Source organism: Schistocerca americana, chromosome 4 (assembly GCF_021461395.2).
Source record: "Schistocerca americana isolate TAMUIC-IGC-003095 chromosome 4, iqSchAmer2.1, whole genome shotgun sequence".
Classification (NCBI taxonomy): domain Eukaryota; kingdom Metazoa; phylum Arthropoda; class Insecta; order Orthoptera; family Acrididae; genus Schistocerca; species Schistocerca americana.
Genome location: NC_060122.1, coordinates 715,644,047 through 715,658,991, shown reverse-complemented (window position 1 = coordinate 715,658,991; position 14,945 = coordinate 715,644,047). Strand labels below are relative to the sequence as shown.

The 14,945-nt window shown below is 39.6% G+C and overlaps 1 protein-coding gene across 2 annotated transcripts in view; it reads left to right on the top strand.

The window, feature by feature from the left end:
* The window catches only part of LOC124614038 (hamartin), a gene marked incomplete in the record, with an annotated part of 233,167 nt that overhangs the window by 70,752 nt on the left and 147,470 nt on the right, over positions 1–14,945 (top strand). For both annotated transcript variants that reach the window (XM_047142869.1, XM_047142868.1), the window contains 1 exon segment: positions 12,394–12,580. In XM_047142869.1, the coding sequence (XP_046998825.1) occupies positions 12,394–12,580 (187 nt within the window).

The following is a 14,945-nucleotide window of genomic DNA, read 5'->3' as shown; positions in this document are numbered from 1 at the left end:
ATAGTTCGGGCAATGTGAGTGCATCCACACTGAAGAAGATCATTGGCTGGTAAGCCTTATCTGTATGAAGATTTGTATGAAGATGTTATCTGTTCTTTTGGAAATGGCAAAAGAACAGATACCAACCTCATATTCATAAAAATATTTATTGTGATCTACAAGAGGCTTGAAAATGACACCAGTGCGCTGAGGGTTTGAGTTCTGTGGATTTGAACTACTTTTGTTTTATGTACGAGGGTTGGAACTTTAATAGTGGCAACTATTTATTTACAGCTCATACAAAATAGATACGTGTTTCAAAGTTTTACTGACCTTCAAAGTAGTCACCCGTATTGTGTATAACCTGCAGCCAGCGATGTGGAGGTCGTAGGATACTCTTAGCAGTGCCAGTTGTGTAGACAGTTCGAGCGGCGCGGTCTATTGCCAGACGAATTTGTAGCAGTTCTGAAGTAAATTCTGTGAAGTGTTTCCTTCAGTTTAGAAATGGTGTTGAACTCACGAGGGCTTAAGTCAGTGGAGTGCAGTAGGTGGTATAGCACGTAGCAGCCCCATCAGTCAGACAAATCGGTAACAGCTTGCACCGTACGTGCTTGAGCAGTGTCCTGCAAAATGATGGTCAGGTCCTGCAGAAAGTGTCATCACTTCTCTCTCTAAGCTGGTCGTAGGTTGTGTTCCAAACATGAACAGCATAGAGACCGAAGTGATGACACTTTCTGCAGGACCTGACCATAATTTTGCAGGACAACGCTCAAGCGTGTACAGTGCAAGCTGTTACTGATTTGTTTGACTGATGGGACTGCTACGTGCTATACCACATACTGCACTCCCCTGACTTAAGTCCTCGTGATTTCAACTCACAGCATTCGCTTCAGAACTACTACAAATTCACCGAGCAATAGACCGCGCTGCTCGAACTGTCAACACATCTGGCATTGCTAAGAATATCCTACGACCTCCACATCACTGGCTGCGGGTTATTCACAATGCTGGTGACTACTTTGAAGGTCAGTAAGCCTTTGAAACACTATTAAAGTTCCAACCCTCGTATGTACCAAAATGACTGTATAAATAGTTGACTTAAATATAAGTTTTTCATTTCTAATCCTTTTTGATGTCACTTTAATCATCATAAGTAACTTTTTTATTAGCTCACATGTATTCTTCCTTTTATTCTGTTTTCATTTGGAATCTGTGCACATGTGATTTTATGTATGTACTTTCATTTAATTTCTTGCTCTACATCATATTATATTTTTTCTTATTGCAATTCTTACACATTTTGCTTGAATTTTATTTTATTTTATTTATTAAACTTTCTTTTGTTTAAATCTTCATCTACATTATTTTCTCCACGATATGAGTAGAATTTGTGTTTTAAATATTTAAAATTACCAAATATGCAGCAATCAGTTGCAAAATCATGTTTTATTTATTCACTTTTGCAAATTGAATTCAACTGATTAACAGCCATCATCGGTGCTTTCAACCAATATGTGCCCTGAGTAGTAATACTGTCTTAAGTAGAGATCAAACATAAAATGATACATTGAGAATTGACTATGACAACGAGAAACCATAAGGGGATGCTGCAAAGCAAACCCGCCCTCTATGCGAAAAGATACAGCTAAAATAAAAATGAGAAGAAGAAGAAGAAAGAGGTGTGACATACAAAGTGAGGTAAAATATAATGATATAATAATAAAATATTTACATGAAATGGATATATTGACAAGGATTTTGTCAACCACATAGTACAGTTATTTACGCCAAAAAGCGATTATACAAATTATTAAAAAGGAACAAACATAGATGAGAAGCACATTGCAGAAAATTTTTTTAAATAATTAAAAATTTTTTTAATTTTTTATCATATTTTTAGCCAAGAGCAAAAGTTAATCATAATGCCAAAACGTAAAACGGTGTTGGCATCCATCTAGCTTACAGTTAATGACATTCAGGAAGATTGCTGAATGCACATGTAATGTAAACTAAGTTGAGATAAGAAAATTACAGACATGAACGAAACAAACGTATTAACTAAACAAGGCCAAATGCAAAAATAAACTGCTAGCACACTTCATACATGGAAAAACTAACACTGGCTTGATAGGATGAATTGAGAACTCGTAGGGGCTCTTACGGTGTGCCTGTATATCATGAGACCTAAATCTACGCCATATGTCTGTTGGTGCAGCCAACAAGATAGCAAAAGCCCAATTAAAGGGCATTAACGCAAACTAAGTCACGATAACATTCATATCACCAATCTGTTTATCCCCCCCCCCCTTTTTCACTCTTCCCTCCTCCACCCCCTTTTCGTCTTTCCTTGTCCTATCATTTTCATTCCCATCAAGCAAATGCTCGGCGAAGAGCTCCCAAAAATGAACTCCCCTCACCATCACCTGCTCATCGAGAAGGCACACGCTAGCTGATCTATGATGACAAAAGATCTCCGTATCCTCTAGCAAATCGAGATAATTTCCCTTTTCCGCTCTATGTAATAACCTCACATGCGTCTCAATTTGAGAAAGTTCATGTCCACTATTTATAATGTGGGCTGCAAAATTCAACCTAAAGCAGCTAAAATGTACTTGAACGTGAAACCCACCCACCATCCCCACACCTACAACAAGTAACCACCCTAATGCTGTAGCACAAACATTACCTATTATAGCGCATGCGGGTCTCTGTAAAACTAGAGACCAGCGCGTGCGTCGATCAGTGTACCTAACTGATCAGCGTTGAGGTCACGACTTCTTTAAGTAAAAAATATTTTAATAATGTATTTACTAACTGTGAAGTGATCACAGTGGTGCCTCTCACAGAGAGCATCCCAGAGTGCCCCAGAGAGCTACAACTCCAAAAAGAATCGCTTCTTGGCTTTTGGCAAGATCAATGTGTAGCTCTTTGTCTTTAAACAAAGATAATATCATTAATAACACATTTTATTAAGGTAAGTAATATTGACTGCCTGTAAAGTGACACACTGCTGCCATGTGACAGCTCCAAGTCCAGCTATCTTAACCGCAAAATCCAGTCGCCGAGCCTTATCGATGACCTTGATGAAGCACCGGAAGTGAATTATAGCGCACAGCGGGTCTGAGTAAATATATAGGCGCTCAGCGGCGCAGCACAGAAATTAAAAGTCCCACTACATGTGAGGCAGTCTAAAGCAGCTAAAACTTCAACTGTATTAAACTTTAAACTATTTAACGCAAACTGTGCATGGACTAATGTATCTTTTACTGTATCTTTATTGAACCTGCTATGCACATTATTTTTCAAACCCTTGTTAAGCAACTGTTGTTCATCTGTGATAAAATCTATTTCAGTCAAGTTTACCACTCTTGGATAAAAATTACAGTCCAATTTACTTGCTGGGCTGGTCGTATTAGGTTGCCCAATTAAGTGCTGAAGTTTGTTATTGTGTCTAATTTGAGTTTTAGTTGCAATCTTTTCAACAGCAAACCTAATATTTCTACACAAATAATCAAAAATTAATGGAGACACAACTCTTTGAAAGTTCAAAATGCAGACGAAAAAGATTCTTGTAAATGACTTCTTTCTTGATGAATAACTTCCTAATTTCACTTCATGTAATAATCATTTCACACTTACATTTTTAATGAAACATATTTTCATTAGTGCACTTGTTATTAAAACCGGTTTTAACGTATCTTGGAGTAACTTTGTTACTAATGCATCGTTTATTAAATATGATGTGTTGGCAGGTAGCTATATTTTCAGTGTCTTGTAATCATGAAATATTGCACATGCCTGGCTCGGCAGAAACTTATGAGTGGTGGGCTCCATGTGGTTCCCAAGTTGTGCAGCAACCGTAAACCATAAAATTACCAAATATACAGCAACCAGTCACAAAATCATACAATATTTGTATGATGAAACACACACAGCAAGGTACCAACATACTTATATGGGGCAACAACATTCATGTCCTCCCTGCCAAGAAATACTCAGTCCAGTTGCAGATTTTTACTTGATATCCCACCCGATTGTTACTTTTGATAGTGTACATATATGTGACAAGGAGTGAACTTTATTCCTCCATGGCTTTCACGTGTTGGGTTATCTAGGACTGACGTTTTGAAATCCATGTTAGTCAGTGTAGAGAAGGTCATTCTGTTTGATATTATGTTTGAGCTCAGAATATGTTAGAAGATTCTAAAACATATTGATGTCAATATACTAGATAGTAATTTTTTGGATCACTTCTGCTACCTTTCTTGTAACAGTTGCGATCAGTGCTTGCTTGCAGCTACTGGTTCATGTTCAGTGATTTGTGGTATGTTATGCTTACAGGAGGGACTAAGTCAGCTACAAATTATGCATACTGATAAGGGTTTCACTGGGCCCTTGAACTATGTTCAGTTTCACCGATTTTGGTTGTTTCACGACACAACCAGAAGTGATAACTTTGTTTCTCATCTTTGCAGTGTGTGAGAGTTAAACTGAGGTAGTATTTGTGGGTTGTAGTTTGTAAAGGAATATTTGAAAATTGAAGTAAAACATATCTGGGTTTGCTTTGCTTCAGAAATTTCAGTTCCTCTGTCATCCTTGTCAGTATAAACCAGAGGCGGGCAGGAATCCTGCACGTGTGTGGTGCACTTGCACGCGTGCAGTTAACAGGTGTTCTGCGTGCACACAGGGGCGAGCTGGCCACCCACTTACCTCCCCTCCCCACCATACCTTCTGTCCACTCCTTCCTCTGTAATGCGTTTTGTTTTTCTAGCTTGCTTTATTGAATGATGGAATAAGGTTAGCAGGAGTGCTTGAAATAAATCATGGTTTGAAAGAGTACCTATTAACTACGATACATTTTATTTAATTATCACAGGTGGACTTTACAATACGTTTAATATCTGGAACAAAATTTCTGCATACAGACAAACGCAAACAGTTACGTAAATTTTCATCACTTATGTTTGCTCTTAACCGAGGCTTATTAATTCAGCAAATGGTTTTCCAGCTCTCACTATATTAAGCGCAATATTATAGCTTGCACGTACCGCTGGGCTATTATTGTCGTCGTCCTGAAAAATTGAAAACAGTGCTCCATAAAATGTTAAATCAGTTAGATGAGAGACATGACGAGAGAAAGTCGCAGATCTCTCGTGACAACAGCAACTAGGACAGATGCATCTAATATCGTCAGGTCGCTCTTCTTAAGCTCAGTCAATTTCACCATCCGCTCAGGATCCGACAATAAATTGTACTCGTCCTTGTGAAATTTATTATAATGGCCTTCAATACTAAACTTCCACTGACCAGCGAGAATACTGCCACATATTAAACATTTCGAATTTTCACGTCTTTGCACAAAGAAAAAATGATTCTCCCATTACTTTTTAAAAGATAGCAAATCTCCACGTCTCCGTTTCCTTGATTCACTCTGCATTTTCCGGTTCTTGAAATACAACGTTCACTACGTAGTGGTCGCTTTGCATCAACGTCCGCGGCTTAGCCTTGTACTACACTGCCGCAACCTGCCGGCTGTCGCCACTGCCCCATTCGGCGATTGCACGCGAGCAGCACACGTGCAGCGCTGTGCGCTCACGAGCGGCGTGCAACGTTTTCCCGGCCCTGGTATAAACACTAACTTTGGTGCTACTGACGGCTTTTACAAAGGAGTAGAAGTTCTTAGGGTTTTGTGATAGCTTCTTTGATAATATTCTGCTACAGTAGTTATTGAAGGCTTCTTGAATGGCTCTCTTGACAGCCTAATGTGTTTCATTCAGTGTCACTCTAGATTAGCACTACGCTTGGTTTCACATCTCCTGTGCAGCGGTTGTGGTTTCTTTAGAAGTTTCTTTCCACTGATTGTATACCATGGAGAGTCCACATGCATCATTATCGGTTCCATTTGGTACATATCTGTCCAGTGAATTTTCAGTATTCTTTTAAACTTAAGCCACAGTCCTTCAACATGCTTGTGTTCATAGCTAAATGTTCGTAATTCCTCATTGAGACTTGACACACTACTGCCTCTTTCTCTAGTTGGCTGAATATGTGAATCATTATACCTGTTTTAGTTGCCCTTTATATTTCAGTAATGATTGTTGCTACAACTGCCTCATGAATCCTGATATCAGTTTCAATATGGACATCAGAGATCAAATCTACTTCTCACCATTAGAGCCAATAATATATATATATATATATATATATAAAAAAACAAAGATGATGTGACTTACCAAATGAAAGTGCTGGCAGGTCGACAGACACACAAACAAACACAAACATACACACAAAATTCAAGCTTTCGCAACAAACTGTTGCCTCATCAGGAAAGAGGGAAGGAGAGGGGAAGACGAAAGGAAGTGGGTTTTAAAGGAGAGGGTAAGGAGTCATTCCAATCCCGGGAGCGGAAAGACTTACCTTAGGGGGAAAAAAGGACAGGTATACACTCGCACACACGCACATATCCATCCACACATACAGACACAAGCAGACACATGTCTGCTTGTGTCTGTATGTGTGGATGGATATGTGCGTGTGTGCGAGTGTATACCTGTCCTTTTTTCCCCCTAAGGTAAGTCTTTCCGCTCCCGGGATTGGAATGACTCCTTACCCTCTCCTTTAAAACCTACTTCCTTTCGTCTTCCCCTCTCCTTCCCTCTTTCCTGATGAGGCAACAGTTTGTTGCGAAAGCTTGAATTTTGTGTGTATGTTTGTGTTTGTTTGTGTGTCTGTCGACCTGCCAGCACTTTCATTTGGTAAGTCACATCATCTTTGTTTTTAGATATATATTTCCTACGTGGAATGTTTCCCTCTATTATATATATATATATATATATATATATATATATATATATATATATATATATATATATATATATATATATATATATATATATATATATATATATATATATATATATATATATAATGATAGTATGATGGGGACGTTTCCACACTTGTAGACTGAGGTTTTCTCTTAAAAATTTTGGTTCTGTTTGAGGTTGAGTCTGGTGGTTCCTAGAAGGATCAAATTACAAGTTATGTCCACCATTGATACTGAGTCTTGCCTAAGTAGTGTTTCACATTTCATTTCTGTCTTGGTGGATTTGAATTTGTCTGCTGGGATGACTAAACCACCTCCATTTCCTATTAGCGTATCCTTTTTATGTACAGATAATTTTCCCCAAAATTCTCCCTACTATAAATTCTGGATTTCAACCAGCTTTTAGTACCTAGTATTTTATAAGCTCTACTGCTAAATAAGTGCTTCAAACTGTGGCACTTTGGTGTGGCTGCTTCGCCAGTTAATCACTAGAATTTTTGATACTCTCACCTATAGGGGGTATTTCTGTGGATCGTACACTGATATTCTCTTTTTATTTTTTTTAACCATCTTGTCTGCTCCCCATTCAGCTACCTTGGTAGCAGACACTAATATGTAGTGCACGCCTAACTTATTTAGGGGTGGTTTACAGTTCTCAGCCATGTGGTGCAAGTCTAGGAAGTTACAGCCTGGCTTGTCACAGAATCTCTGAAGTCCCTCGACACAGAACCAGGCACCAAGTGATCTGAAGAATTTGTTGTTGCCAGAGAAATTGGTAGCAGGAGCCTTTAGAACAAGCCCTATACCAAGTCTATGTGCTAAGACCCTTAACAACCATGAGAAAGTTAGTTCCTCGTGTTGTGACATGCATATAAGATCAGGTCAGTCCTCCAGTTACTGGACTTTTATTCCTCCTATCATTAGCCAAACAAATGAATGTAAATTGAAGAAGAGCAACATGACTATTTGGCATTGATGCAAAGGAGTAACTTACAGAACTCATTGGTGGACCTGATTGTCTTAACACATTGTTGGAGTAAGTATACTCCTTGGTTAGCAGTGAGACTAAAACTTTTTAAATTTGACAGAGTACAAGCATAATCTTTTATTTTTAATTGATGCTTTTGCAAATTTTAAGATGTGCACAAAAATTTATTTACATAAGTGGTTATGAGATGTCATTCTGTAAGCTGCTCAGTAGTTACCTCAACAGTCTGTTTTGGATTAGACTTCCAGATGAATTTATAGTACGCTATATGCAGTCCTAAAGGCAGAGGAGCATATTAAGTGTAATTGATGGAATAACTTATTTGTCTGCTCTGATTCCCCCGATTGCCTTGCATATCAGCCAGAAAATGTACCCAGCAAACAAAGTGGTGCAAAACATACAAGAGGGATGTGTTTGACATTGTGTCAAAGAGATTAGTGTGTGCTGGGGCATCAGCACAACATGTTGTACATTTTAATTGTATGGTATTTCATTTGTGGCATGCTGGTGTTCCCTGCCACTTTTTATTGAAATTTGATGCAACATCTTTGTGACTTTCAATGTTGTAAAAAGCACATACATCTAACAATGTTAAAAGATCTGATGATGACAGCATAGATCTGTGGAAACCAGTAATTGTAATGAAAAGAATTACTTGTGATCATGGCAAACTTGATTCTTCAAGGATAATACATATGCGAGATACTTCACTTACCACAGTGTCAAAGGAAATAAGTATTGTTAAGATGGTGAATACTGGTCCACATGGGAATGCAGGGAAATGAGCAAGCTGACACAGTAGCAAGAGAAGAGTCATGTATGAATGCATGGTTTCGTGGCAATATGAATTAATAAAATTTTCTCAGGCTTCCAGCCGCGTCAGGTGGTTACAATCCCACGAGCTTTCAACCGAGCTCTCCTCAGTCATTGTCAAGTGGTAAGACTGACTGCTGTGTCACCGTGGCCGCATTGTTATATAGCCGCTCTACTGGTTGTGACGTCACTAGTGCTCTCTTCTTTGCCATGTACGGTGATGTTTTCATCCCGCGTCCGTTGCGCCCATTTTAACCCTGCAATGGCCAGGTCCCAGGCTGTGCTGAGCTGCAAACCACCATCCTTGTTGATGGTGTTTTCAGAGGTTTTTACGACAATAGCTTCTTTTAGGATGCTATCCAAGAATCCCTTCGTCCTCATGATGACAGATGTTTTGTCGAATAGAATTCGGTGCCCATTTTCTAAGGCGTGTTCTACCATGGCTGATTTTTCTGGATAGCGTAGGCATAAGCACATCTCGTGCTCTGTCCGGTGTTGCTCCACAGTGCGTACTGTTTGGCCGACGTAGTAACAGCCACACTGACGTGGTATCTTGTACACTCCAGGCGTTCTAGGCCCTAGATCATCCTTCACAGGCCTCATGAGCTGTCGAATTTTTGCTGGGGGCCTGAACACCGATAAAATGTTGTATCTCTTCAGGAGCCAGCTAATATTTCCTGACACTGTACCACACAAAGGCAAAAACACAGGTTTTCGTGCTTCCTTCTTCGGTGGTGTTCTCTTCTTTGTTGGTGTGTTTCTTGCGTGTCACACCAGATATAACCTGTGACACCTGTCTGTGGCTGTACCAGTTTTCCCGGAAGACTTTTCGGAGGTGGCTCAGTTCTAGTGGCAGATTTTCAGCGTCTGAGACGACTTTACCCCGATGGACGAGGGTATTCAGAACGCCACGTTTTTGTGCCGGATGTTGGTGGCTGAGAGCATGCAGATACGGATCTGTGTGTGTCGGTTTCCTGTAGACACTGTGGCTTAGGTGACCATTGGTTTTCTGTCTAATGAGGATGTGAATTAATGGTAATGCGCCATCTGTCTCGACTTCCATCGTAAACTTGATGTGGCCATGAATGCTGTTCAGGTGTTCTAAGAATTCTCCCAGTTTTTCATGACCATGGCGCCTGATGATAAAAGTGTCATTGACATAACAATAAAAGCAACTTGGCTTAGCTGGAGCCGTGTCCAAGGCAATGTCTTCAAATTTTTCCATGAAAAGGTTGGCTATGGATGGAGCTAATGGGTTTTCCATAGTCATGCCGTCCAACTGCTCGAAATACTAACTGCCATGTAGGAAATACGATGATGCCAACGTGTGCTTAAACAGTCCCAGAAACTGACATACAGAGATCGGTATCTGCACGCTCTCAGCCATCACCATCCGGCACAAAAACGTGACGTTCTGAATACCCTCGTCCATTGTGCTAAAGTCATCTCAGACCCTGAAAGTCTGCCACTAGAACTGAGCCACCTCTGAAAAGAGCTCCAGGAAAACGGGTACAGCCACGGACAGGTGTCACAGGCTATATCTGGTGTGACACTCAAGAAACACAGCAACAGAGAAGAGAACACCACCGAAGAAGAAAGCAAGAAACTTGTGTTTTCGCCTTTCTGTGGTACAATGTCGGGAAAGATTAGCCAGCTCCTGAAGTGGTAGAACATTTTATTGGTGTTCAGGCCCCTAACAAAAATTCGACAGCACATAAGACCTGTGAAGAACAATCTTGGGTGTAGAATGCCTGGAATGTACAAGATACCATGTCAGTGTGGCTGTTACTATGTCGGCCAAACAGTACACATTGTGGAGCATCAGACAGAACACGAGAAGTGCTTACGCCTACGCTATCCGGAAAAATCATCCATGGCAAAACACGCCTTAGAAAATGGACACCGAATTCTATTCGACAAAACATCTGTCGTTAGGAGGACAAAGGGATTCTGGGATAGCGTCATAAAAGAAGCTATTAAAATAAAAATCTCTGAAAACACTATCAACAAAGACGGCGGTTTGCAGCTCAGCACAGCCTGGGACCTGGCCATCGCGAGGTTAAAATAGGCACAACGGACGCAGGATGAAAACATATATGGCGAGGAAGAGAGCACTAGTGACGTCACAACCAGCAGTGCGGCTATATAACGATGCAGCCATGGCAACACAGCAGTCAGTATTACCACTTGACAATGACTGAGGAGAGCTAGGTCGAAAGCTCGTGTGATTGTAACCACCTGATGCAGCTGGAAGCCCGAGAAAATTTTATTAAGAGAAGAGTCCAATAAAAATGAGGTACTACCATGTACTGCCCCTTTGAGTACTTTTAAATTGCTGTTTAGGAGGTGAGTTATGAGTCAGCAGGAGACTGTCACTAAAGGTACAAAATAACAAAAAAAGGTTGCTGACCCACTGTTTTGCCATGGCAGATATCGTTTGTCACTGATGAAAAGAGGGGTCTTTAACACTGCTGATAATTGGGCACTGTCATCTAGCAAACAGGCATGTCCTTTGATATGGAGAACTCACAAATATGTGACACCTACGGATTATCACTTTTGGTGTACGACATTTACATGATTGAATTTTATATTCTGACGAGAAGGCAGCAGTTTTTCTTGTTCATAATTGATGTACTATTTTAAATAACTTTGAGACAATTGAAGGAAAGGTTATGAAAATTCATTTGTTGTCAGGATTCCTGCTTAAGTTGCTGGGTAGGTTATTTTAATTTATTGTAGAATGGCTGGTTCATTCTTTTTTAGCTCAGTGTTAAAGCTAACCATAATTACTTGTATCATAAGTGTATAATTTTGACTGTGTGTCCATTTCTGGGTTTTTAATTGAGTATTTTTAACATCCATATGTAGGACTATTAACCCTCATTCAGTTGCTGCTGTGGATGGCTCCTCCATTGTTCTTATTTGTGTTGGCCAGGCAGATTTACCAGTAAATAACTTCTAGGACTTGTTCAGCTAATTCTCATTTTTTTTCGCATTCCATGCCATAACTGTATTTATTTAAGTGTGACTTCAACTGCTTCACATCTGTGCTGTCTGGATCCTTCTTCCACCCACCTGTCCCCAATATTAGCTACTCTGAGTTGCATGGATGGGAATTGTTTCAGTAACACTTCCATTGACCCGGCACCATTGCCCTGACACCTCAGTTCTACAGCCGCCTTCAACTCTGTTCCCTTGTCTACTCCACCCCCACCCCCTCCCCCCACGCACACACGCAGCTACACTTTAGATCAGTGCAACTATCCATTAAGCTGCACCCACACTGTTCCCTCTACTCTTCTCCTGTCCTATCTTACTTGTCCAACACACCCAGATCTTCCCTAAACCACTGCCCCATGTCATTGTGTCAAATGCAATGTCCCCAGCCTGCACTAGAGTGAGCTCACTAGTGCCATATTCCTATCCTTTTCCCTTTCTATATATCCCTCCCTAACAATCACTTTTCCTTCTTCACCCCTTCGCTCCCCTCGTTCCTCTCACCCACACTTCACCAAAGTCAGGGTGCAGCATTGCAATAATGTAGAGGTGTGTGCACAAGTATTGCCAAAAAGCTTAGCAAAGATTTTTTAGTGTTGGTTTTATACTGAATTTTATGGTGAGTGCTTGCCTTTACTCCTTTGATTGCACTGATCTTTGGAAGTAAGAATAGTTTACCATAAAAATACTTTGTTTACAGATAGATTAGTCTTGGTTGAGACTTTAGTTAATCATATGGAATTTTGAGTTTTTGTATTTTGTAAGAGAGAATTATGTTTGTATATTTCAGCCGATTGGCAGCTTGGAACACAAATAATCCCAACAAACTTCCTGCAGAACATTTGTTGCACCTACAAATTAGCCTGTATTTCCTCTTCCACCGATTATATGGGATGTACCCTTGCAATTTTCTCGGATACCTACGCAGCCAATACAGCCAGCGTGATAATCTTGTTGTTTTCAGTCATACTATCAAGGTAATCTTCTTAACTATTTCTGTTATCATTTATTATGCTTTAGCTAATACAAACTGGAAGAAAGTGGTAATAAACAAGAGTGGGGGAAGGTTGTAACAACAATTATTTAAAGAAAAACTCATGGAAAAAGGGACAACTTATGAGATTGCATTTGTTTAGTTAATGCTGAAAGTAAAACTAGAAATAATTGATGGAAAAAGTCATTCTTGCTGAACATTAGACTCAGACAACCACTTGAGATATATTTCCAGTAAGTACTATTAAAAGGATAGTTGCTACGCACTATATAGCGGAGATGCTGAGTCACAGATAGGCACAACAAAAAGACTTTCAAACAAAGCTGCTTTTTTTTTTTTTTTTTTTTTTTTTTTTTTTGTGTGTGTGTGTGTGTGTGTGTGTGTGTGTGTGTGTGTGTGTGTGTGTGTGTGTGTGTGTGTGTTTTGTCAATTTTGGCCAAAAGCTTTGTTTGACAGTCTTTTGTTGCACCAATCTGTGACTCAGCATCTCCATTATGTGGTGAGTAGCAACTATCCTTTTCATAAAGTTGTTATTATTCCAGCTGGCGCCATTGGGTTCCATACAGTTTCCAATATAAGTGCTCCAGAAGACAACTTTTCTTTGTCTCCTAGCTGTCCTGTGCCCAGACCAATGTACAATCCTATTCTGGGACTGCTGGTGCTAATTGATTTTGCACTGATGGTCTAGTAACGAGGCAGTGTAGGACTTGGGGGAATGAAGGGATGACAAAGGGAGGAAAGAGACGGACACAGAGAAATTTTGTATTTTATTTATTTATTTTGTTTACACTTCTAGTTCTGTAGGACCAAATTGAGGAGCAAATCTCAAAGGTCACTGAACGTGTCAGTACATGAAATTACAACATAAAAGTAATAACAGATAAAATGAAATGTTTATGAACACAAAAAAAAGTCAAGCCATAAGTTTAAGTAAACACAATCAGCAATATGACACATGAATCAGCTTAATTTTTCAAGGAACTCCTCGACAGAATATGAGTGACTAATGAGGAAGCTCTTAAGTTTTGATTTGAAAATGTGTGGGTTGCTGCTAAGATTTTTGAATTCTTGTGGTAGCATATTGAAAATGGATGCAGCTATACATTACACACCTTTCTGCTTAAGAGTTAAGGAACTGTGATTGAAATGCGGATTGGACTTCTGTCTAGTATTAACTGAGTGAAAGCTGCTAATTCTTGGGAATAAGCTGATATTGTTAACAAGAAACGATAGTGAAGAAAGTATATATTGAGAGGCCAATGTCGGAATACTGAGACTAGTGAACAGTGGTTGACAAGTGGTTCGTGAACTTATGCCACTTATTGCCCGAATTGCCTGTTTCTGAACCAAAAATATCCTTTGAGAATTGGAAGAGTTACTCCAAAGTATAATATCATATGACATAAGCGAATGAAAATAGGCAAAGTGACTAATTTTTGTGATGAACAATCACTTACCTCGGATAGTATTCAAATAGTAAAAATGGCATTAAGTCTTTGAATGAGATCCTGAATGTGGGCTTTTCACAACAGTTTACTATCTGAATACCTAGAAATTTGAACTGTTCAGTTTCACTAATCATATGCCCATTCTGTAAAATTAAGATGTCCGGTTTTGTTGAACTGTGCGTTAGAAATTAAAAACCGAGTCTTACTGTGATTTAGCGTGGGTTTATTTTCTACAAGCCATGAAGTTGAGATATGAACTGCACTATCACTTTTTGAAACTGAGTCAGTCTTGCACACAACATCCTTTGCTACCAAGCTAGTGTCATGAGCAAACAGAAGTATTTTAGAATTACCTGTAATACTAGGGGGCATTGTCACCTATGGAAGACAAACATGGACAATGACAGAAAGAGAATAGAGCAGACTGTAAGCAGGGGAAGTGAAATTTCTCAGAGCAGTTAAGGGAAAAACAAGAATGGACAGAGTAAGGAGTGTAGGTATTAGAAAGGACCTTAAACAAGAAAGTATGAGAGGGGGAAAAATAATAATAAAAAGAAAAACAGATTAAGATGATACAGGCATGTTAAGAGTATGTGTGGACAAAGACTCCCCAAAATTATTGAAGAACTAAAGATGGATGGAAAAAGACCTAGAGGGTGCCCAAAAACATGGTGGAAAACAGGAGTGAGAATATCTGTGGAAAGGAGAGGTGTGACCTGGTAGGCAAGTTGAGGAAGAAAAATGGTGGGAGGAACAAGCCAAATGGAGAGGACTCGTCAGCACCCAGACCCGGCAGTAGCTTGAGCAGGATTGGGATATATAGATAGACTAGAGGGCATATCATTTATGTAAATAAAGAACAGGAGTGGCATTCAGCTGGGAGGACGTGTTGCATGTTCA